General features: G+C 43.2%; 2 protein-coding genes and 1 long non-coding RNA gene across 4 annotated transcripts; 2 read left to right on the forward strand and 1 right to left on the reverse strand.

Annotated features, from left to right (window-relative positions):
* The first annotated feature begins 229 nt into the window (after positions 1-229).
* LOC136473428 (uncharacterized) lies at positions 230-3,851 on the forward strand. Its single transcript, XM_066471075.1, has 3 exons — positions 230-557; positions 1,622-2,591; positions 3,006-3,851. The coding sequence occupies exons 2-3, from the start codon at positions 1,642-1,644 to the stop codon at positions 3,493-3,495; spliced, it is 1,440 nt and encodes a 479-aa protein (XP_066327172.1). The 5' UTR covers positions 230-557; positions 1,622-1,641; the 3' UTR covers positions 3,496-3,851.
* Positions 3,852-5,129: 1,278 nt separating this feature from the next.
* On the reverse strand, positions 5,130-15,857 carry LOC136473429 (protein HOTHEAD-like). Of its 2 annotated transcripts, XM_066471077.1 has the most exons (7): positions 15,621-15,857; positions 14,670-15,024; positions 13,393-13,706; positions 12,851-13,239; positions 11,353-11,924; positions 11,176-11,260; positions 5,130-5,252 (listed from the first exon to the last, which is right to left on the reverse strand). In XM_066471077.1, the coding sequence occupies exons 1-6, from the start codon at positions 15,688-15,690 to the stop codon at positions 11,206-11,208; spliced, it is 1,755 nt and encodes a 584-aa protein (XP_066327174.1). In that variant the 5' UTR covers positions 15,691-15,857; the 3' UTR covers positions 5,130-5,252; positions 11,176-11,205. The 2 variants fall into 2 exon arrangements, with proteins under 2 accessions (XP_066327174.1, XP_066327173.1); XM_066471076.1 differs by lacking the exon at positions 5,130-5,252 and having other exon boundaries at positions 10,955-11,260.
* On the forward strand, positions 14,994-19,575 carry LOC136473431 (uncharacterized). The gene is made up of 3 exons (XR_010762614.1): positions 14,994-15,074; positions 15,155-15,201; positions 19,422-19,575. It is a non-coding gene; the product is annotated as an uncharacterized lncRNA (long non-coding RNA).
* The last annotated feature ends 6,341 nt before the right edge of the window (positions 19,576-25,916 follow it).

Raw genomic sequence — 25,916 nt, forward strand, 5'->3', positions numbered from 1 at the left:
ACAAGCAAAAATGGCTGTGTTTGGTAAACTTGTAAGAAATCTTTTCACTCGGATGGCAAATTTGTAAGAAAATTTAGGAGGACGCTATTTAAATGTGTGACAACCATGAGAGTAGAAACAAAACTAAAAAGCGCACGAGTCATTATCCCCGGGCCCGGAAACTGACAGGCCGGAACAAAAAGAATGGTGCATTGCCACTCCACCCAATCCGCTTGCCATCGACCATCGTTTCTTGATTTCCTCCATTTCTGTGGGACTCGTCGGATTCGCTCACCATCCATCCATTGTTTTCGACTCTTGCGGCCTTGCCCCACCCATAAAGCCGATGGGTTAGCTCCCCCGCGCCGCACGCCCAAGAACACGAGGAGCCGACGCCACGGCGACGGCCGTCCTCTCCCGGCCAGCTCCGTCGCGGGCTGCGTTTCAACCCTGCCTTTGCTTCTCCCTTCACCCCGCGCGGCTCTCTCCCTTGGCGACGATTGGGGGACCACTGCCGCCGCTCAACGCCAGGTAGACAGGTCTTGGTCGGCCCTCCGCCGGCGACGAGCACCCACCAGGTATTCCCGCCCCCTTCTCTTCACTTCCTGCCGTGCGAAACCGATCAACCAATCCCTAACTTCATATATTTGTATTCGGAGGTTCCGATCTAGTAATTGAAGTGTATTATGACTACTAACTTCGATTTGATTGCAAAAATTATCGGGTGTACATGTGTACACCGATGTCCTCTATTACTGGGTCCAGCCGTCCACAGAGTTGAGTGCCAAAACCAAAATGACACATCGGAGGGCAGATTGATAATTGGCCTGTTTGTTCAATAGCGCTATCTGAAAATAGCGAGTCTACAATCAGCCTCGCGGAATGATTTTCTTCTTTCGGGAACGAGTTTCTTGATTAATCAGAACTTCCAATAGACGCAACACATTTGACATTAGCACAACTCTCGGGGATCATTACAACTGGTTGGCAAATTATTAGGAAAATAATCTACTGTATATTGTCTAAAACCCAAATGGTGGCAAGTGGCATCCTTACATTGGATTGAATCATTGAAGGAGTGGGAGGCAATAAACTTGACAATGTACTGTGGTACTGCCAGTCAATTCAGCTGATTTGTCTTTGTCTTCATGTTACATTAATCACCCTAAATTCCTGTAATAAGCTAAAAATGATGAGCTAAATCACAATATAACTTGTTGATTCAGCTATGCATCCTTTTCTTCCTACTGCTTTATGGCTTATTTATCTCGATGGACGACAGAAACATAAGCTACTTATTTGTCTAGTATCTGTATCCTAAGCTTCGATACTTATGTATTGCCAGTATTGGCCACAGCTTGTGCTCCATGCAACCTTACCCAGCTTACATTTTCATTGACGCTTGCATGACTTGATCTAGGATATAATAAAGTAATAGTGAGTTTTCTGTTTCATGGGCATTTGGCATCTTTCTTATTGTCAAGGAAGTATGCTTACATGCTAGTATTTATCAACATGAAGACTTATGCATCGCTTGGATAATGTGATTGCTGTTTTGAGATGGATATTCATCCAATTTCTTGTTTTATTTCGGTGGGCGATTGCTTATCAGGTTTTGACAATTTGTTGTTGTTATGGACAGTTTTGTGATCGGTGAAACTAATGTCTGCTGCTGAAGCAAGGGCTGCTTGGCAACGTGCTGCAAACCGTTGCCTGGTTCAGGAGGACAGGAAGAGAGCTCCAAAACTAGCTTGCTGTCCACCATCGGCTGAACAACATGGTACAAACAATGGGAACTGTCGAAATTCTGCAGATCGTCCCATCTGCAGTTTAGTGCCTTTGAGATGGAATCCCATGCATTCTAATCTGCCACCAGATTTCAGATGGTGGGTTCAGTCACAGCCAAATTTTGGGATCCAGAAGGATATTGTTAGTGAGCGGCTGTGTTCATTGGGCAGGGACATTCATGAGAAGCAAGTGGAAGATTCAGCGCCACAACCTAAACATGAGGAAATATTACTCTGTCAAGCAGTTGACACCAGCACTGAAAAGATTGGGGATGTTTTGGATCCTCCATGGATGGTTTCGTCAGCCTTTACAAAGTATTCCCTTGAAACAGGCTTAGAAGAGATGAAGACTGTTGGTAGCTATTCTCAAGTGTCTAAGTGCATAGAAACTCTCAGCAATTGTTTGTACAAGGATAATGAATCCCAAGATTTTGAATGTATTGACCAAGCACCTTTGAAGAACCCAGATAAGGCTAATTTTGATATGGATGCACCTTGGAAAGGTGAAAAGACTCGACCATGGTGGCAGATCGCTGATGAGGACCAGCTTGCTTCACTGGTTGCAGAAAGAGCAACACAGCACATTGAGAATTGTGATCTACCAAGGCCTACCCAGACAGTACGTATTAACAGGACAGAACCATATACTCACAAACATATAGGTGACTATGGGGGACCTTCATCTCCTGCAGGAAGAGTGTCACATCCTGGTCCTGGACATTGTGACCATATCGAGTGTAGTTATAGCACAGGAAGTACAGATGAGTTGGTTTTGTTATATGGTAATGGAGTTTGGGAACAGCATGGAAGGAATGATACATATAGGTGTGCGTTCTTCAGCTTAGCTGCATTACCCTCATGGCATTAGGTGTACTTTTTCCTAACTGTATCTGGACTTGCAGCTTATTTTGTTTCATTTCATATATGGGTATCTGAGGTATAGAAAATTCATCAACAGCATATTACAAGTATAATTAGCATGCAAGAAGATAATAAAGCTTGATAACTTTGGTTCTTACGGTGGGATATGCAGTCTAATTTAATATTGTTTTTTGTTGTTCAAAATTTATCAAGCTTTAGTAAAATTTGCATGTCTATTGTCAGCAAGAGGGTACACAGTTCACATATATATACTATATACATCCTTCTTGAAGACTTTCAAATGTCTTCCCTTTTGTCCATAATTTTGTTTAGTATCCTGGTCACATACTCATTTCATCTCATTTTTATTATGTGCAGCGTGGCTCAATATTTTTCTAGCAGTAGCACAACCAGATTGGAGAGCAAACAAACCCTCCAGAATGCTTCAGAGCGAGACAAGATTTTGGAGGCACTCCGCCATTCACAAACCCGTGCTAGAGAAGCTGATATGGCTGCCAAGAAAGCGCACAATGAGAAAGACGATGTCATCAAGCTTTTGTTCCGACAGGCCTCACATCTCTTTGCTTGCAATCAGTGGCTGAAAATAATGCAGCTGGAGAATATTGTCCTGCAGCTCAAGCACAAAGAGCATCAGATAGCAGCCATCATACCTGAACTTCCATGGTTAACCCTAAAAGAGAAGCCTACACAGGGTCAGGAACAGAGACATTGGACTAGGAGGAAAGGTAGAAGGCAGAAGAAGGGAGGCGGGTTCTTTGATGCGATCTTATTTGCTGTTGGGTTAGGTCTTGCTGGAGCTGGGTTTCTTCTTGGGTGGGCTCTTGGGTGGCTGCTGCCAAAGTTGTAAAGTTATTGGTTATTTTTCTTTGGGGGTAGCTAGCTAGGCATGTATTTTGCTGTGTAGGATCCATAGATGGAAGGCCAAGTGCACCCCGTCATGAAAATGGTGTCAAATGATCAAATTTGTTAGACCCTAGCATCTGTTGATTTGGAAACCATGATGGTGCAATGGCGTAAATGAATGTCCAGTTGTCCACACTGCACCAAGAGCTTTTTTTTTCCCAAATATTTTGTTTGATGTAAATATGTGTGATGTTGGTATCTCTGAATATTGTACTTATGAATCGGTGTTTAAATTGAAGCTTTGTCATCTGTTGGGTTGCATGTTCGAGGGAAAAAAAAGCCTTGCTGCGTTCAAAGTATATTGGGTAATGTAAAGATGCTGTGGAATTCCTTGAATATCACAATATAAATTATGCATTACCTAAACCGTATTTTTATGAAAATTTTATGGAATTTCATAGATTTAACTGTAGGGTTTGTTGGCAGGATGGTTGTAATAGAAAGGATGTCGACATAACATTTTCAGAAATTTCATAGAACATCTTGCCACTTTTTTTAACCAGTTTAATTCTACCATTTTACTTTGCGCAAAAAAAATTCTACCCTTTTACTATCAATTCTTAATTAAATTTACCACATCTAACTCTTTTCTTATGCCATGGGCCTCCGCAGTCAAAGTCCGTGTCATGACTAATAATTGACTATTGTCTTGGTGGAACAACCTATTTAGTTGTGCCATAGGTTTTGACATGATTAATAAATAAGTTAAGCGCTATGTTCTTACTGGACATCCTATTTAGTTCCGCCCTAGGTCTTGACATGATTAAAAGAGTATATCTTGAAGATGCAGTTGTACGTGAGTTAGTATTGACATAAGTGCACCAAATGAACATTTTGGCCAAATTACTAGAAAACATGGGTGTTTGTTTCCTTTCACACGCGCTATATTTCATCCCTTTTTTCAATATTGATTAACTTAAGCTCTTATGATAGTGTTTTTTATCACCAGCAATGAATATGGGGCGTATATCACATCTAGCACATCAGTGGAGTAGCACATGAGACTGGCTCAGGCTGTGGTGCTCTATTCAGTTACAATCAGATCCAACTTATATGCTTACATGCATGTATATCTATTTATGCCTTTACACCAAGTAGAAAAATGGGTGTTTGGTAGAATCCGATTTCGATCAGCCAGCCGGCTCAGTCCACCCGGGCCCTGTCCTGAGGGCTGGTTAGGGCTTCCGTGAGAATACCCGTGGACCATATACTCAAAGTATTCCTCCCGTCCACGAAGAATGTCATTCCCACCTACCGAAAAGTCAAATATTTTTAACTTTGACCAATTACATATAAAAAAATAATATTTATAGTATATAATTAGTACCATTAGATGAATCGCTAAATATATTTTCGTAATAAATTTATTTAATGATATAAATGTTATTAATATTTTCTATCAGCCTGTTCGGCAGGCTGGGCTTGCTCGTATACGATCGTAAATTTCTAGTTGGAACAGTATTTTTCTCTCACATCAAACTAGTCAAACTAGCCAGCAGTAAATAATCCACGATCGTTTACGGCCTACCGAACATGTTGTATAAAGCTGGTCAAACTTAAAAAAAATTGACCAACACATATACCATAGCGTAATTCTTTTTGGGAGGGAGCAGTTCCTGGAGTCCTTAATAAGCTTGTAGCAATCCTGAATTCTTGATGATGACCTGAGCTCAGTGCTTCAGCCTTCCCGTCCGCCTGGGCCTGGGAGACAACCTTTACATAAGTTCGCAGACAGTATCTGTGAAGGCTACAACGACCGACTAGGAGTCTCCTTCCAGTAAAACTCACGCAGCTAGAAAGGTTACTTCATTATTGACACTAGATTATAACTTGACAACAGGTAACTGACATGGCTAAAAAGGTTACTTCATCTATCGTCGACATGCTAGAAAAGGATGCTGAATTGACTTTTCAGTTTATTTTCTGAGAATATAGGTAATTACGCCTGCAATATTTGAATCTGCTAATTAATGTTATATGAATATTAAGTTTAATATTGACTAATCCCCTCTGCTAGACTCTAGCTCCTGCTTATTGGCTTCTGGTTAACTCCATGTGAACTGTCATGGAGAACAACATACAGCTGCATGTCTTTGGGAAGACAATCATATGGTCGTCGTCAGCCGTTGCATTCCTCACGATTGAGTGAGTAGCTTAATGTACACGATGGTATGTTTAACATAACAAAATTAGATCCGAATGTCTGGCGCCCGGATGTCTGGACGCCCACGTCTGCTGCGCCTGCTTTCACGTGGGACCCTAGGTGGACTAATTGTGTTTATGTGAGATACACATGTGATTAGTACACAGGTACATGTGTGTGAGCAACATGTGTCATGAAGGTGGAAATGGCTCGAAGATGTTGCAAAGCTCTAGCATGTGATGATGAAGGAGCTCATTGCATATGAGACATGACATTGAGTCATGCGATCAAGGTGGAGAAGATCAAGACATGACTTGGTTTGATGGACCGTTTGCAAGTGTGAAGGGCAAGTTGGAGGTTTTAGAGCGATGAACCGCATGACGGTGAAGCTTGAGCAAGTGAAGTTAAGATCGATGAACCAATATGATCACGTGATGATATGAAGTGGATCATATCATTGTTGATCGTGTTGGTGCATGTACTGCATCGACATTGGAGGAGATGGAATGGAATGCGCAAGGCAAAGGTATAATCTAGGCCATTTCATTTCACCGGTCATAGGTGTGTAGAGAAGTTGATGACCACGTTTAGGATAGATGGCCGTACTATCAAGAGGGGCAAATTTGTTTGCATATCGGTCATCTAGTGCCACTCGAGTGATCTAACTTTGCATCGTTGCTAGGAGCGAGTGGCGTGGCAAGTGGAGTGGCTAATCCTTTAAAAAATATTTGTGAAAAGCTAACACACATACATATGGTGGTGTACATTTGGTGGTGTTGGCCCATTTGTAGAGGAAAAGAAGTTAGAGTTGAAATGGATCAACTCGGTGAAGAAACGGAGGCGAGAAGGTGTCACTATGAGTGACCGGACGCTGACCTCGACAGGACCGGTGCGTCCGGTCAGTGACAACAGTGAATGTGCAGGCGTCGGTCTTTGATCGAACGCTGTTCGAGACTTTACCGGTAGAGTGTCCGTCCATAGAGTGCAGACAGTCCGATGGTGCCACCGACGCCCTGTACAGAAAAGACAGGGTTTCACTGAGTGTACCAGACGTATCCGGTGGCTAACTCTAGGAGTTGGTCAGTCAGCAGAGACTGACCGGACTCTGAGCGAGTCCGGTCATGTGTGACCAGACGCGTCCGGTCGCTTAGGGAGCTCTCTAGAAGTGATTGGACGCTGGCGGTGAAAGTGACCAGATGCAGGCAGGCACGAGAAGCCAGAGCTGATCGGACGCTGAGCTATGTCCGGTCACCTGTGATCGGACGTGTCCGGTCGCAAAATAGAGGCTCGAGGAGCTCTCTGGAAACGACCGGACTTAGGCGTAGCAGCGTCCGGTCATCTCACTGTGCTGTGTCTGGTCGCAACTTAACCGTTGGCGTGTGAAGCCAACCATTGAGATCAAGCGACTGAGGTTGAACGGAGGCGACGCGTGGTGTGCATCCATTGACTGGACGCTGGCAGGGTACGTCTGGTCGATACGACCGGCGCATCCGGTCGGCCCGAGCAGTGCCCAGTGAAGAGGTACACCGACTCTATTTTCGTGGGGGCTATAAATAGAAGGGTGTCTCGGCCATGGCTGATGTAGAGCACCTTGAGGGACTTTGTGTCCGTGCTTGAGAGTGTTTGGAAGCCCTCTAACTCACTCTAGCTTGATAGTGTTAATCTGATTGAGTGAGTGAGCGATTTTAGTGTGATTGCATCATGAGGTTGCACCGAGTGGCATTAGGTGATTGAGTTGCAAACCGGTGGTGCTTGTTACTCTTGGAAGTTGTCACCTCCTAGACAGCTTGTGGTGGTCTCCGTCGAAGCCCACAAGAAGCTTATGCGGTGCTCTGGAGAAGAGCTTTGTGAGGGGCATTGTGCTCGTCCCGTGGGAGTCGCAAAGAGCAACTCTAGTAGAGCGAGATGCGAAAGGCGACAAGTGGTTCGGCCGGATCAAGTGTTAGAGCTTGTGGTAAGCACTCCACGTGGGAGAGTGACTTATGGGTCACCACTAGCAAGAGGACCGGCGACAACCTTAGGGCTTGTCTCAACGGGGACGTAGCGTGTTGATAAGCACGTGAACCTCAAGAGAAAATCATCATGTCAACATTGTCTTCATCATCTTCTCGGTGGTTTGCTTTCCGTGCAATATAAGCTTGTATTACTTTTATATACATTGTGCTTGTGTGGTTGCTTTTGTAATTAGTTAGTTTGTGTAGCTTGCTAGTTACCGTCTAGCTTGTGCAGCATAGAAGTAGCTCCCTTGCATGGCTAATTTGGTTTGTGTAACATTGTTAGTCACATTGCTTAGTTTATGTAACTAAGTAATTTGTGCTCTATAATTTAGCTTGTGTAGCCTTATTATTGAGTATTGTTAGTGAGCCGAGGTGGCTTTGTGCTTTTGCTTACTAGCATGTGTAGAAGCTTCCCCATTGCTTGAAGTAGTGGCATAGGTTTGTGTGACCTTGCTTACAGAATTGATTAGATGAGCTCTAGCTAGCCCGACACTTTAATTGCTTAATTAGGATCTTTGCAAGGTGCTAGAGAACATAGATAGAGGGGTGTAGTCTTGGCCAGGCCGATAGTTTTAATTCTACATTTATTTCGGTTAGCCGACGTGATTAAATTTAGAAAATGACTATTCACCCCCCCACTAGTCCGCCATCTCGACCTTACAACTATGTGCATGACCTTGCCGTCATTGTCGAGCCGCGAAATCGAGCTTGGTACCTCCTCCGCTTGTTCGCGGCCTTTTCCGATCCCCGCTTTGAGTTCGTCGTCATCCCCTCTCTCTCCCCGTGGTTTTCCTGTGTCAGATGGTGGACGGAATCGCCCAACCCGACCATGCCAGCGACCTCCTCTATTTTTCCAGCCATGCGCCGCCGCCTGGGCTCGCCACCGATCACTCCTCCCACTCCCGATCTAATCTCCACCGTCCAGTACAGATCCAACGGATCAGATCCTACCGTACCTCTTCGGCCGGCATACTTTCATAAGAGCCCTCGTAAATTTTTAAGATCTAACACGCCGTCCCTGGTTTCTTTCAAAAGGACTCCTGCCTTTTCTTTAAATAGTGCCCGCAATCCTCGACCAGGTTTAAAAATAAGATTTTATTTATTTTAATTCAAAAATCAAGTTCCATCTATTTACAAAATTGCCACTATTTTCATTAGGCCATATTTTCTCCGTTTTGACTCTAATTTGACCCATTCACGTTAGGTTCGTAATTCCATAATCTACATGTTTATATTACTGTTAGATATATTTTCAACTTTTAAAATTCATGATTAGATTTAATCTATTATTTTAATAAAGGAAATCTGTTTAAATCGTAACTTATTCGTTTTAGCTCTGATTTGATCCATTCAAGATGTGATAGGTTTGTAACGATGCAATCTACGTGTTAGTAACATTGTTTAGCATGTTTAGAGCTTTTGAATAAATAGTAATTTGAATAATCTATATGTAATTAGTTTCTCAACTAAAAGCAACTTAGGCTTTTCACCTTAGTTAATTATATGATTAGTTTTACCTTATTTTTGTAAATCAAGTATAATTTGACTTAATTCAATATATATATTTTATGAAATATCTTATATATGTTTTATAATCTTTCAAATAAATGGAGTTTATAGTTTTCCTTATTCTCGAATAAAAGCAACTTAGTTTTTCATTCTAATCTTTTCTAAATAAAGTAAGATTAGCTTTCTCTTGGTTTTCTAAATCAAAGCTAATTTGACTTAATATGATTTAGATATTTGTATAGAATATTCTATATATACTTTTATAAAATAAATAAAGACTATAGTTTTCTTTTCCACGTATAAAGTAAACCTTTTGGTAGTTATATCTTTTTCGTTATAACTCTGATTCGAGTGCTTTTTGCGTCTATGTGTTCGTAGCGAGACGTAGATTCGTTTTACAAATGTTTCATCTTGATTTTATGTTTGGTGTACTAATCTAATTTAGATCTATTGTTTGCTTCGTGTATGATTGCATGGATGCTTGTGTGGTGCTTTATGATTATGTCTAGTCGGTGAGCTATACGTGGTGAATCAAGAAGAAGATTTTTTGAAGATTTGGATTGGAAGGAGGATATAAGTTTAAGGCAAGTATAGCATGAGATCTTTCTTGTTATCCTATACATCTTTAATTATTTAATTCATACTGCATGTGTCTACCTTGACTACCACTAAGGATTTCCTAGTACTTTGTTACCCTGTACGATTCCTATGAGTTATTGCATTGGGAAATATGATGCTAGTGCTCAACTACAGCCATGATCTTGTAACTTGACTAATGGAATATGCAATAAACACTAAAAGATATATTTTAGCAATATAGAACAAGGGGGCTAGAGCATTGGGTTGTTTTTATGGTACTCTAGATTTCTCTCCCTAAGGACTTATCTGTAAGTGATCATCCAGGACTTACAGTATAGCTGTGAGGGCTACATGGCTCTGACTTTAGCTTAGTATGAGGACCTTTTCTAGCTTATTAGTGGTTACCTTTAATGGTGTAAGAATAGCTTGCCGAATCGGGTATAGTGCGGCATCTGTCCCCTTATGTATAGGCTGTGCGTCATTGTGCCATCGGGAAGGGGGCTCTACATCTGTTTGCCGAGTGAATTTAATGACCCTAACTTGTTAGACGAACCTTTGAAAGGCTTCATAGTGAACCCTGCCGATCTTACTTGGAAGTGGGTCAAGAGATTAGCTACCTCGGGCGAAAGAGTAAATCACGACTCACAGTGAAAGTGTACAACATCTGCAGAGTGTAAAACTGGTATATCAGTCGTGCTCAATGTCACGAGCGGCCTTGTAACCCTTACGGAATAGTTGATCATTAATGGTTAATGATGATGAACACGGATTATATTGATGATGAAAATGCTCACTAATGATTACTGTTTATGCTATTCATTATTCATGTTTACCTGATCATGTGTTTATATGGGCTTGTGAATAAACTTGTTGATACTCTATTGCTAAAATCATGACTCATTAAAAGTTAATCGCAGTTAACCAGTGTCAGCCTCATGAACCCTATGTTATATTTGTTAAGTACGACATGTACTTACGCTTGCTTTATTTTTCAATTATTTGGATAAAAATCTCGGATGGGTACCGGATTGCTAGAGTTTGAAGAAGTTAGGCTTGTGATCAACTAGTCAGTTGTCCCTGTGAAATTGGAGTCTTCACCCGAAGATCGGAGTTGTCTTTCCGCCATTTGTTGTCCAGGGTTATACCTTTCATACTAAGTACGTTATATATTGAACATTTGTCTTTTGATATTAGTTTTATTTATAGCTATATGTGAGATTTGACTTTCTAGGCTCACATATGGTGTGTATCTGGTTTTGTTATTAAAACCGGGTGCTACATAGACCATATAAGAACAATAACAATACAAATTGAGCCCCTAGCTTTTCTTTCTTTGGCGATTTAATGAATCGCTTAAAAAATTACTATGTACTTATCTCCTAAGTCACATTCTTACTTAATGAACTGGATAAAGTCCATGAATCTGTTATACTCCAGCTGCTCGTCCTAATCTTTCCCTTAGAATCTTCACTCCCATGTATCTGATCATCAATACAACAAAAGGAATATCAGCGCGTGAAGTCAGAATCCGTTTGATTCTAGACAAGAACTATATGTAGTTTTTGTTCTGTACCTGCCCATCATTAGGACTGTCGCTTGTGGGTTCGTTCCTGGTGAACTAAACCAGGTTGATCCATCTATCACACGGAGGCCTGAGATGCCAATCACCCGATAGTGTTGATCGACCACCTTACCCACATGACATCCACCATGGTAGTGCCAGATGGTTGTTACTGTGTCCCTGCAAAACTGCTCCAAGGATGTGGTGTCATTTGCGTGCTTGGGTATCAAGTTTATGTTAGCTGATATGCTCATATTGAGCAGCGTTTCCATTGGATATCCAGCACCGTTGGCAGTAAGGTTAGTGAAATGGTTTGTCTTCAATATTTTCTCGATTGTTTTTATCCCATAGACACATCGTCTGAGATCCTGTGGATGCTGGAAATAGTTGAAGGTGACATTGGGGTTGCTATCGATATCAGTGTCCACAAGTACTAAACTGCCAGTAGACAGTGGGCCATCGATCTTCTCAAGAATGAATCCTCCATCAAATACTTCTTTGGGTAGGCTATATTTGTTTTGTACATACTTTTGGATTTTGTCAAAACTTCTTTGTTTTGGTGGAATTGTTGATAGCTGCCCAATCTGCAATGAAGTTACAAAACTCATTAGTGGTAAGCTTGAAAGCTACCATGCTTCTCAAAATGGGGAAGTGAGCATATGCTAAACCTTTTATTTTCTTTATATTAGCTCAAGAGAGTTTCGTTCTGTTCCTTTCAACTTATTGCCTACACATAATTCACAAAGAAAACTCTGTTTTAATAAAAACGAGATCCAACCTTTTTTTTAGCAGAAAATATAGCAGGGGAGGCCCCCACTGTAGGAACGAGATTCAACCTAAGAGGAAGTAGGTGGTTTTGTATCCAGAAGAGAAATAGGCACCCAAATTCAGTCCAAAAGCGGACTCGAATCTGGGTGGTTGGGTGCATGACCACACCTCTCACCCAACCACTTGAGTTAGGCGCAACTCTGTTTTAATATTTTTTCTTCTCGAACACGTACGAAAGCTGAGCTTCTTTGTATTATGATGAAAAAAGAGGGGGGGGGGGGGGTGTTAAGAACCTTACAACACACACCCAATATTCTGGAAACTTGTTCGTGCCTTATGCTTACAACAAAAATATTGCTAATGCCCCTACTCTGTTTGAAAATATTATGACAGGAAAGTGCCGGAATATATACACTTTATGTGCTAACAATTGGGAGGTATATGGTTCTAAGTCAACATCTATTTGCTGAATAATATGAACTTCCGTGTACATGTAATCAGATTCCTGGTTCTTTTATATACCTATCGTGAGCATCCATAAACTTAAGATTAAAGAACGGCAGCTTTGGAAAAAGTTGGGAAATTGTCTCTCATCAAGATATGTAAATAGCTATTTTCTTAAAATCAATACTGTAGGGTGTTGTTTCTGCATAAAAATATTTAGCGTCATGCATCAGGATGCTGGTAAGGATATAAGAAGTTAGAAAACCATATGCGAGTAAAAGAAAAAAAGATGCCAAACCTCAGCAGACATGATTCCGTGGTGCCAATGGATGCTATCATCTGACTGACTGAAACCACTGCTGGCTTCAATAAACACGCCAGCATCCGTTATTCCGACAGTTTCAATCAAAGATTGCTTTGTCGGATTCTTCATAGGTACAAAGATTGAGTTCATTGGATTGTCTGACATTCCTTTACCCACATGTTCATTGCGAAGTACTACAGAAATATTGTGCTTATTGAGTTCATTCTTCGGTCCGATTCCACTGAGCAACAGTAGCTGTGGGCTGCCAATTGCACCTGCAGAAACAATGATGTCACTACCCCTCTTCCTTTTGAGGAAGGCTTGGTGGTGCCCTCCATTCTCATCTTTGAATTGAACTCCAATAGCCCTTGGCTTCCTCTTGCCTGTGTAAGAGATGAGGTTACTGTAAATAATACGTCTTTACGGTGGCCACCTTTTTTTTTTTTTTTGCTTGCTTGCTTCAGCTATACTAATAATTTTGTCTGCTGTTGAGTTGGGGGATTACAATAGCTAGTTGTTACTTAGACAATGGTTACCTTTTTCCGTGTTGAAAACAATTTTGTTCACGCTAGCATGAAGTAGCACCCTAAGGTTGTTAGGATTTCCAGCAGCAAGGAGGTCGGCAGCCGTGTGCCGGTACCCAGTCTCATCAAATATGGTGCCCCCAACTTTAGTTCCATAGAGATGGTCATAAGAATATCCATTGTATGGTGAGACCCCTGCTTCCAGAAGCCCATCCCGTAGTGCAGCTTGCCAAGGTGCGACTTTGGGCCAATGAACAATCCTCTCTTCAACCCAAGGGTAGGACTGGTTGACCAGCTCTGCATCCCAGCCTGCCTTCTGCACGAAGCTGAAAGAACAAGCACATAAATGTTGATTACAAACTTATAACAGTAACATTCTGCTAGCACTATTGACATGACAGGTTCAGAAATCATTGTACATTCAGCAACAACTAACCAAGAGAAGAAATTTCAGAGACAATTGGTATTGAACATTCCAATTTGGTGGTATGCGGCTCTTGCCCCTTCTTGTACATATGACTCTTTTCATCTTAATTGAAAGGCAGAGCTCCTGCCGTTTATGTTCAAAAAAATTTTTGCTGGTATGAATTCATCAGAACTTTTAGTATCGTAAGGAATTCTAGGAAGTTATTCGTACTTGACTTTAACAAAATTTGTCTAGATTCTTCCTCATCTATGCTACCACATGGCAAGACAGCCCTACCTACTTTCCTCGAGACGAGTTGAACCATTCAACTGACTACCAGCATGGAAATTTATATGCTATATTATTCCACAATCACTTTCACTTCCTGAAATTCCTAATAAATTTCAAATTGTGATATGAAAAAGTTCTGTAGAGATCCAGTCAGGTGTAGAGATAAGTATTCTTATGGTAAGTGTGAAATCTGGAAGCTGGATCCATCTTGGTATGATCATTATGGCTTCCATGTAGTTTATAGTGTAAACAACAGCTGATGTAGGACTGGTTAGTTCATGAGTAAACATGCTGAAGAAGTGTGTCTACTTGACTAAGTTAGGCTTCTTCCATTAAACATGTTGAAAGTATGAAACATTGTGTCTACTAGACCAAGTTAGGCTTCTTCCGCTGGCTAATTTATGTTTTATAGTTTACAAACTAGAATTCAATGCAATCTTGCTTAAGAAAGAAGATATGCACACTGTTTAGAGAATATGACATCACTACACCTACAGTCTAGTTAAGCCTATCGTATTTCATTATCCGTAATTCCATATAGATTATTTGTCATTTGACTTTGTTTGTAAAAGCATTACATGAGACTGTGTACCTTGGTTTTGCCCGACTGTAGAAGCCGGCATTGATACAGGTTCCACCACCCAGGACCTTTGCACGGGCATTTATCACGCCATCAGTGGAGATGAAACCTTGTGATGGCGATTGTGGTGAAACATCGGCCAGGCAAATGTGGAAGTTCTCCAGTAACGTGATGTTGCGGTTACCATATGGAGACCCACCTCTCTCCAGCAGGAGTACCTTGTACTTTTGGGACAGCGTGGCTGCCAATGGGCATCCGGCTGTGCCCCCACCAATAATGATATAGTCATATGCCTCATGCTGAAACGTGGGAGACCTGCTTGCCTTCAGGAAGGGAGGGAGATTCAGTTTTGTTAAATGATCTCTTCCTGCAAATTCAAGTGTTCCAGGTTATTTTCTGAAGCTGCATGGTTCCAGAGTAAAGATTTCAATCTCTTTATTCTCTGAACTGTTACTATTTGTTTCTGGTTATGTTAACACTTAATAACCATTCTTTAGGTCCCCTGGTTATTACATTCATTCTACAGGTTACAAATGCCAAAAAGGTGCGCCTTTTGCTGCCCTTCTTTTCCCTCTCCAACTTTTCTGTGCTTTTTCTTAACAATTTTGTATGTCTCATTATTTTAAATTAAGATGTTATAAACATGTGTCACTTAAAGGACTAAGAAACAATAGTAAAATTTAGGGGAAAAGAAGGCAGTACTGATGCCAAGCAGCATGGTAAATCTTAACTTCTGACTTCTGAGTGAAACCAAAATGTCAAGTTAAACCTTGGGAAACAGAATAAAACTGACAGACAGACAGAAAGAATGAAAGAAAGCTGTCAATTATCAAACTCTAACATGGCTGTGGGAAACTTCGATCACTCAAGGCCCTTCCAAAAGACTGGAGCTGAACAAAGTGTTTCAAAGGGAGATGATTCAAGTCTCTGTGAAGAACAGAGAATGGGATAGGCGAAATGTACCATGAGATAATCTGATGAAGCAGAGGAACACCAGGGCCTTGAAAACCGCCCCTCTGCTGATCAAATCCATGGCAGCCCCGAGAGGAAGCTGGAGGAGACACCAAGCTCAGCCAGTTGGCCTCTACTTGCCTTTGCCCTTAGTCCCTTTGCCCTTTCACCCAGACAGCTCTGATTCTCTGTAGATGCCTTGTTCCTGGTTTCCCTGTGATTTCGTCTCCTGCACAACCATGAGTCTGCATTCCAATGGTTTTTGTAGGCAACAGAATTGGGGGATAGGGGGGGTGCCATTGTCCACACATTCAAGAGAGCTCACCCACACCATTTAAATGCCATTCAATGCACAGGCGGCACTGTTCTAGTACAACTCAGATTTATGAACTTCATCAGCCAACCAACCACAACTAAGCTGCTGTGAATATACCCACCAGCCCTGATTTACAGGCATGACAGGCGTGCTTCCTCTCATTTTAGATTGCAAGTTTTTTCACTCTTTCTCCATCACATCAAATTTTTGGACATATGCATGGAGTATTAAATATAGATAAAAAAAATAACTAATTACACAGTTTGATTGTAAATTACGAGACGAATCTTTTGAGCCTAGTTAGGCCATGATTGGACAATAATTGTCAAATACAAACGAAAGTGTTACAGTGCCAAATACTGATTCCTAACCTCAATCTAAACAAGGCCCTATATAAATTCTGAGTGCTTTCCCAATGTTTGTGCCTGAATGGTTGGCAGCTGTCAATTAGCAGAGCCTCTTTTGAGTGCAATTTCGTCCTTCATCACTAGTCACTGCCACATTCAGCAACGTCGAAGTATTGGTGGCAGATAATGTCTGGTATAGTGGTACTAATTCTCGCAAGTACCAAAGTTACGTTTTTGCATCATTTAGAGCATTGTCATTTTTATTTTAGTGCCTGGATGCAAGCTAATTAGCATTCATAGAGGGTTTATGTAAAAGAAAATTAGCCTGTCGTACTGTTCCAATAAACAGCCTACTAGGCACTAACCGAGCATCTTTTCAAAAAGGTGAAAGTACAATGCATGGTGGAAAATGTTTACTTTTTTACATTGCACTTTACTTAACTGCATAGGTATTGATCTTTTTTTTTTGCGAGAAACTGCATAGGTATTGATCATGAAGTGAAAGTAGTCTTTGTCTATGTTGCCCAAATACAGATTATACCCTCCTTTTTCCCTTGGTCAAATCGTTCTCTCTTCTCTTTGCTCCCTTGGCCACTGCAAAAGAAGACAGTTAGAATCAGTATCAAAAAGTTAGAATCAATGGCATTAAAAGGAACACACAATTTTCAATGGCAATAAAGGGATCCGTATAGATTTGCAACGAAGGAATTTTCTCACTAGTATTAATTTGGACTCAAATCTTATCCTTTGGCCTCTACAATTTTATTTTACCTTGGCTACATCTCTATCCTAGACATCTTACCTTGTACGCTATTCGTTCCAAATTGTAATTCATTCTAGCTTTTCTGTATGTATCTAAACATAATGTATATCTAGATGCGTAGTAAAAGTTATGTACCCTTTATTGAATGAAGGTTGAGGATGTTGTTTTGAAGAAAGAGAAATACATAGTTGGTGTAGAAAACCAACTCTTTAGGCTGATAGAATGATCATCTTTTGTTATAATGGGCACCGAGTACTGTAGCCGCAAGAAAAATAGCCTAACTGGGACAGGGTGGACCAAACGTGCGGAACGAGAGGCTCAAGCTGGACGGGTACCTCGACTAGTTTGGCGTACAAGGCATCGACTAGATATGCTTAGAAGGCAACCAATTTGTAGAGATCCACTTGGAGATGACTCATATTCCTTGTAATAATGAACTAAAAACGGCTAGATACAATTGGGATTGGTCTGCGTAAAACCTTCCCCGGACTATATAAAGAGGGGTAGGGTCCTCCATGTCAGCAATCATCCCTGATCCATGTATTGTAGGCCCTTACCAAACATAAGCACCTCTGCAACCCAAACACACCGCGTATAGAGAAGCTTTATCCACGGGCAAAGGCCCTGTACCTAAACCACTATAAATTTACATCCGGTACGCTACTCCTCTGATTCCTTAGGCCTCGTTCGGTTAGGGCATTTTGATGCCCGGAATAGTTCCGGATAACGAAAACTTATATAAATTAAGTAACGGCTCTGGCCAAGAATTATTCCCGGTGTCTATTCTCCGGGAAACGAACGGGGCCTTATGCATAACATGCTGATCTACTGTTGGACGTTAAATCCTATGACACCATCGGACTGGTATTCACAAGGAACCCCTACCGGTTGGCAACATGATGGAAGATGACTAGTCACAGGAAGGCCACATCTCTTAACATCCTTTCCCATACCAGTCAGATAAATGTCAATTAGACATATACCTTACACGAAAGAGAGATCAAAACAAACCTTCTTTGAATAATCCAATCATGTGGCCTAGATACTTCGGTTCAAGGACAGATTATTATGATTCTGTACTGCTAATGCATTGTCATTGACACGCCTCCAACAGTGATAGCCGGTGAGGATACACTAGATTGCCTAGGCAATTCAATTTGACAGCAATGGACGGCGGGACGGCATTGGTTGAACTTATTGATGTTAACTTTTTTTTTTCCTGAAACTTTATTGATGTTAACTTGATACTCGACTGTACTAAGTATCGAAGCAATTAGGCCTCACAATCATCTTTTAAACGATGTTCTTCAGTGCCGTCCTGCAAAATATATGGACCCTGTGCCAAATTCTAATATAGACCCTTAAACTAACTGGAATACCAAATGATAATAAAGATAGTAATAGTGATTTCTGTTGCTCTAAATGGCTCTGGATCCAACAAGGGATCTTGGATAACGATTGTTCTTAAAAGAAAAATACATCTTTTATGGCTGTCACTGTCAAATCAATGGCCAAAATAGAGATGCTCAATAGAAGAGAAGTAAAAGATTTTATTTAAGCAAAATCTTAATATCACATATATATTAATTGTGTGCAAATTAGTTCCCATCCCATCCTTTTAAACCATGGTTGGACTAGTTCATAGGTCAAGCTATCAGGAGGCCAAGAGCTACCCTGCTACCTTGTAAGGTTTCTGCTGTAGGCAGGAACAAAGTGGGAACAAAATTTGGGTAAGACGAGGAATCAGTCACTCCAGGGGAACTGGTATGAATTACTGGAGTAGGTAGTTTGCAAGGTCAGCAGTTCTTGTGCCAATTTCTTTCCGTGTATAGACCACCCCATTCTGAAATCTGAACCTGCAACTTCCGCCGCCCATTTGAATTAAATGGCTTGAAATGTGTAGGGGACCTAGAGGGAGGACCTCCTAGCCCATACAACCTGGATGTCTAGACCTCTCTTTCTCAACTTGTCACAAGTCCTAGAACATATACAGCGCAGCGGGCAGGTCACATGGTAGCATATCATGAGAAAGGCTGGTTTTGAAGATCTGAACTGTTATGCTTGTGCCTCATTAATCAAGTGTCCGTACCAGAATTACTGTTTCTTGCTCAGTGATCGAAGTGTTCAATAGAGAATCTGGGGTGTGCAACGGAATTCATAAAACAACAGTCGTTTTCGGCTCTGTCCGGCAGAATTTATTGCTGTTGTAGCTGATTTGTAGGGCTAATTTGTCGTGACAGAAAAATACTGTTCCATGGCTGAAAAAGTATGGCTGATTCTGGCTTATATGCTCAAGCGAACAGAGTTCTTACACCTATGATACGTACCAAATAAAACTGCATTGCTGTTGAAATTGAAAAGCTCTTTTTTTTTTGCCTGTCTTGCAGATAAGCCTAGAAAAAGCTATGGTCAAAATACATTACTGTAGACAGCAAGAGTGTCCAAATGATCATTCATTGTGCACTTAAGATTCTGTCTGCAATGCCAGCTTGCAAGAATGTTGAAGCGAGCACAGCAACAACTCTTCTTCCACCCGCCAATTCAGCAGGCGTTGGGTGGTCGTTCCATCATCCTTTCTCGTCTAGGAGAAAGCAATTCTGTTAGGAAATACTGTACAGGAAGTGATCTCCCTGTGATTGTGAAGTGAACTCTGCACTGGGGCTGATGGTTGCAGTTTAACACCCTCCACAACCATAAAATACACATGTTAATGTGATGCTGATAGGCAAGACAATCATGAGGAGACAGAAATCATGAAAGTATTGAGGTGGTGATCTGGACCTTTTTCTTTTTTTGCGAATTGCAGTGCACACCCACCACTGTACCGAGCTACGATTAATTAGCGTGATCTGGCCCTGTTGGCTATCCATTTATTGCAGCAGCAACCTCTTCCAGCAAATCATTCGATTTCAAGCCGTGCAGTTGAGCTTTTGGTGAGTATGTCCGTGTTTAGTTCCCCGAATTTGAAAATTTTGGCTACTGTAGCGCTTTCGTTTTTATTTGGCAAATAGTGTTCAATCATGGAGTAATTAGGCTCAAAACGTTCGTCTCGCAATTTCCAACAAAACTGTGTAATTAGTGTTTTTTTCGTATACATTTAATGCTCCATACATGTATCGCAAGATTCGATGTGATAACTACTGTACCACTTCTTAGGAATTTAGGGTGGGAACTAAACACGTGTGGCCGGGGAGGCCATTCATGTGCCCTGTGGGTCAAGCGGATGCCTCTGTAGCTCTGTACTTTCCTTGGTCATGGACGAGTTACCACTGCACCTGCGAAAATCAAAATATCGGATGCCAGGTTTTATGTGGTGTTGGACCGGCGACTGGGATGTGTGTCGGGAGAATGTTATATGAAGTGTTTGATACTAATAAAAAAATAAATTACATAATTCATCAGTACTTCACGAGACGAATTTTTTAAGCCTAATTAGTCCGTCATTAGTACATGTTTACTGTAGCAAACATTGTCAAATCATGGTCTATTTAGGCTTAAAAGATTCGTCTCCCAAATTAGTCGCAAACTATATAATTAGTTTTGTAATTAGTCTATATTTAATACTCCATGCACGTGTCTAAACATTCGATGGGACATCGACTAAAATTTAGGAGGTCCAACCGAACACCACCTTACATCGGATTCAGAGAAGCTTCTTTTTCCGTGGACATCACGAATGCCATGGATGGACCACTGCATTCGTTACGACCCCGTTTGGATGGATCAGCCTGCTAAACTTTAGTTCTTGCTCAGGTGTTTGGATCTATGGTAAAAAAAAAGGTTAAAAATATAAAATAAGGTGTTCTTCATACACTCCAATGTTTTTAGCTCAGTCTTAAGGTGTAAATGGACTAAATTTTAGCCTCTCCTTTTACTCATTTTTAGCCTACCTGTCTGGATCAATTTGCCAAAAAAATAGGCTAAAAGTGCAGAACAAAAGTTTTGCCACGAAAAACAAATAGGGCCTACATCTATCTACAATGCATGGATCTAAATAGAGTCCGGTTCTTTGTCACCACACCTAATCTGTGTTGTTCTGCATTTGTCGTGCTCCCTCCGATATAGACGTTTATACTGTATATTTTATATAAATCTAGTTAAATTTAAAAAAGTTTAGCTTAATCGAAACATAAGAGTACAATTTTTTTTGGAACCGTGACATCAACAATGATGCACCTAACAACAAAGAACACGAAAGGAAAATAACATCACCAACAATCAACTTGTAGGGTCATTTCTGCTAGCATTCTCACGTTATGTTACATCGACTCCAGAAGAACCAGTTTTGCCACATTTTGGAGAAAATAGAACTGGTGCTCAAGCCAAAAAAAAAGGCATAGGTGAAGAACAACTCCAAACACTTGTTGAACCCTGACCATCAAGCTGAAAAATACCGTCACCACTGGGGACTTCAGATATTAGAACATGGTAATAGGCTAATAGCACCAAATCCTCATGTGCAAATTAAAGGAAACACACACACACACGAGAGAGAGAGAGAGTTGGGAAGGCCCCCCGCAATAGGGTTCAGAAAACTAGGAACTGCCTACCATAGACCGTGGACGCTACTCACATCCACTGACCCCCAATACTAGCAATACAAAGGTTTTTTTTTATTGGTGCCATTGCAATTTTGTAAGTTTGGAGAAACGCTATTACTATTCATCTATTTGGAAACATGCTATTATAATTTTGCTTTAGCTTAAATCGTGCCATTTTATACGTATTCGATAGTGTTGGGCCCACGTGCAGGTGACTATAGGCCAGTGTATTCTCGTTCGTCCCAAAATACCCCTGCTACTTCTCTCTTCCTTCACTCGCTGACATGTGGGCCCCAGACGTCAGCTTCTTCTTCAACCTCTAGATCGACCATTGGCCGCCGACCAGTAGCACGCCCAGGACGAGCCGGCATCTGCCTAGGCCCAGGGCGGCGAGCTCGGCTGGCTCGCGGATCCGGACGGCCACGGGCGCCGGTGGGGTCGATTATGTCTGCTTGCTCTAGCCTTATCCATCCTGACAGTGGCAACTCGCGCAGGGACAGGGCAGGGGCAGCACAGCGCCGCATCTCCAGCAAATTAAAGGTCCTGTGTGGATGCATCAGGCAAAGCAAGAGCGCATGCGCGATGACCGCATGAGCTCCAATCCAACGTGCCGCAACCGGGCCAGGTGACCTTCGTCAGTTCCGAGCCTAGTCCGCAATCATGTCGTGGCCTCCCCCACTTCCTTCACCCGCTGTTGCGCTGAGCGAGAGGCAACAGCTGCGAACCCCAGCGGTGCGAGCACCGGTTCCGTTGGCCGAACGCTTGGAAGCCTGGAATACTGACTCCGGTGGCCTGATGCGACCGAGTCGAGTACGGCTCCGGCGGCCAACTGGTTCAGGCTCGAGACCCCAGTGGCGCCCTCCAATGGTGGCCAATGGTCAATCTGTCTAGAGGTTGAATGAGAAGCTGACGTGTGGCACGTCGGAAAGAGAAGTAGCAGGGGTATTTTGGGACATACTAGAATACACTGGCCTGTAGTCACCTGCACGTGGGCCCAACACTGTTGAATATGTATAAAATGGAGTAAAATACACCGGAGGTCCATTAACTTTCGGTGAAATGTCATTTAGGTCCATCAACTTTGAAACTGCATGTTTGGGTCCATTAACTTTCGTTTTGTGTCATCTAGGACTATCAACTTTGACTCATGCATTTTTGGTCCATCAACTTTTAAAATGGTTCACTGCAGGTCCACGCATGCATACACGCACGTTGACTTTTTGCGTCGGTGGAGCCATGGCTGCACTCGCCGCCAGTTTCGCTTTCACCTTCACCCAAGTACTGTAGGAGAGGAGTAACTAATTACTACTGTAATTACACATTGAGAAGAAGGCCGTGAGAAGCCCATGCTGGTGTACGTCTCCCATGAGAAGCGGCCCGGGTTCAACCACGAGAAGAAGGCGGGCGCCATGAACGAGCTGAACGCTGCTCCGCCATGATCTCCAACTCGCCCTTCATCCTCAACCTGGACTGCGACCACTACATCAACAACTCGCAGGCGCTGCGCACGGGCATCTGCTTCATGCTCGGCCGCGACAGCGACACGGTGGCGTTCGTGCAGTTCCCACAACAGTTCGAGGGCGTGGACCCCACGGACCTGTACGCCAACCACAACCGCATCTTCTTCGACGGCACGCTCCGGGCGCTGGACGGCATGCAGGGCCCCATCTACGTCGGCACCGGGTGCATGTTCCGCCGCATCACGCTCTACGGCTTCGACCCGCCGAGGATCAACATGGGCTGGAGCTCACCACCAAGGCCGCCGTGGCGAAAGGCAAGCACGGCTTCCTGCCCTTACCGAAGAAGTCGTACGGCAAGTCGGACGCGTTCGTGGACACCATCCCGAGAGCGTCCCACCCGTCGCCGTTCGTGGACGCAGACGAGGCCGCCGCCATCGTGTCCGACGAGGCGACCATCACCGAGGCCGTGGCGGTGTGCACGGCGGCGTACGAGAAGAAGACCGGGTGGGGCAGCGACATCGGGTGGGTGTACGGCACGGTGACGGAGGACGTGGTGACGGGGTACCGGATGCACATCAAGGGGTGGCGGTCCCGCTACTGCTCCATCTACCCGCACGCCTTCATCAGCACCGTGTGGCGAGCTCCGGTGGCCGTGCATGTGCACGTGGCTGCCCGCACGGGCTGCATGCACGTCAGGTCAGGGTAAAACAGAGCGGCGCATCATCACTCAGTAGTCATCAGTAGTGCCGGACGCGTGCCACTGCCGACTTGCCGAGTTTGTGCAGTAAGTAGTGTCGACGTGTGAAGTTATGCATGCGTGCGTGCACTACTGACCTTAGCGATCACAATAGCGTTGCTCTTGACGTGTGACGCAGAGGCACGCGAATTTCGCGTCCGAAAGCTCACTGCACCCAGGAGTCCTCTCTGACATTTTTGTGAAGGTGATGTCTTCCGGGGTCAGATCGTCCGACTCTTGAGCCAACCAGCCGCCAGTCACCTGTCGCAGCGATAGCATTCCTTTCCCGCTCCTCTTCGCCTCCAGTATCCTCAGCGTCTTGGATTTCGCAAGAGGTACGAGCTCTACGGCTGGCCCTGAGGGACCGAGCAACCAGCCGCCGCCGCCCAGCATCGTCATGCATGCACATACCTGCCCTGATGATGATGATTCGAGCACGAAACACACATGCATGCCCGGCAGACGAGCGACGACGGCGAGTGCAGGCATGCCTCCACTGACACAAAAAGTCAACGTGCGTGCATGCATGCGTGGACCTACAGTGAACCATTTTAAAAGTTCATGGACCAAAAATGCATGAGTCAAAGTTGATGGACCTAGATGACACAAAACGAAAGTTAATGGACCCAAACATGCACTTTTAAAGTTAATGGACCTAGATGACATTTCACCGAAAGTTAATGGACCTCCGGTGTATTTTACTCTATAAAATGGCACGATTCAAGCTAAAGAAAAATTATGATGGCATGTTTCTAAATAGATGAATAGTAATGGCGTTTCTCCAAACTTGCAAAATTGCAATGGCACCAATCCAAAAAACCCCAATACAAACCCCATGCCACACGAAGCTCTCTGGCCCAACCCCTCCGCAATGACGATATGGTTCTACGTGCCATCCGTAATGGTGCATGCCTCGGACTGACTGCACACGGCCCTCCTAGGAGGGAGGAACCTCGAAAAGGAGCCCATATGTTGACACTCTTTTGTTCCCCTTGTGCATGCCTCTTCCTCAACCCATGATCAAAATAGGAAATTAGATATGAGAGGGAGGTAGAAGGGATGGGGAGAAAAAGCCAAAAAGGTGATTGCACTACCGCTGCTCACTGGACGATGGCGGAGGCGACCGGAGAAGTGCACTAGTGGAGATCTAGGCATTAAAGAGAAAGTTGTTGCCCGGACCACCCTAAATTTTTGACTTGTTTGTGCGTCAACATTGTTATTCCTCACGTCAATAATAAAGACTAACTTTTCACTTGGGCCTGTTTAGCCGCACTTCAATTCATCGTAGTCAACATGTATTATGGTGGATCGGAGTGAAAAATCAACTAGTTTTCTATCCCAACACATGTGGATTGAAGTGGATTAGAGTGCCACCAAACAAGGCCTTAATCCCTCCCAATCCATGTGAATTGAGGTGGACTGGAGATGAGTCCTCACTGTTCCATGGAAACACCGTATGTTCTTATTTATCAGCAAAAGTAGAGGAGTTTTCTCCTTGACAAATTTCTTTTGGATGTTACGACTGACTTGTGCAAAGCTTGCTTGCTTGCTAATACATCCACGTTAAGTTGCTCTAGTAAATCAAATGTCAGATGTGCAAAATCATTGTTGGGACATGGATATGTGAGTAGCGGAGGTTAGTCCCACTTCGGACTATAGAAACTTACACTAACAGATTGTGCAAGTGATGATGTGTAGGAATCCCCAAAGGAACCTTCGCCCATGATCAACGGTGCGGCGAAGGCCCCCGGGCGTGGCGGAGAAGGCGGCGAAGGCATCTAGAGGTCCAAGAAATAAGAGCGAAGGCTCCCCGGGCACGGCAGAGAAGGCGGAGGTCCGAGAAATAAGAGTGAAGGCTCCATCGACTTGGGCAGCAAGGCGGAAGCGAAGGCAGCTCGAGCAAAGGCCAGATGGTCTCCGCCTATCAAAGGAAGCCCCCATGGTACCTTGGTCCTGGGCCAAAGATGGGCCTCCCATGGGCCAAAGGCTAAGGCCCAAAAAGCAGAGGCAGTGCAAGAAGAGAGCTCGAATTGCCCCCGACAGTTAGTATAGGTGCAGGGATATTCCAAGAATGTACCTTAGCTGGCTCAGGGTAGAGATGTAAAAAGGAATGGTAGTAAACAGAGCCATATAAAAGGGGAACCA

This window comes from Miscanthus floridulus, chromosome 8, assembly GCF_019320115.1.
Source record: "Miscanthus floridulus cultivar M001 chromosome 8, ASM1932011v1, whole genome shotgun sequence".
NCBI classification, from domain to species: Eukaryota; Viridiplantae; Streptophyta; class Magnoliopsida; order Poales; family Poaceae; genus Miscanthus; species Miscanthus floridulus.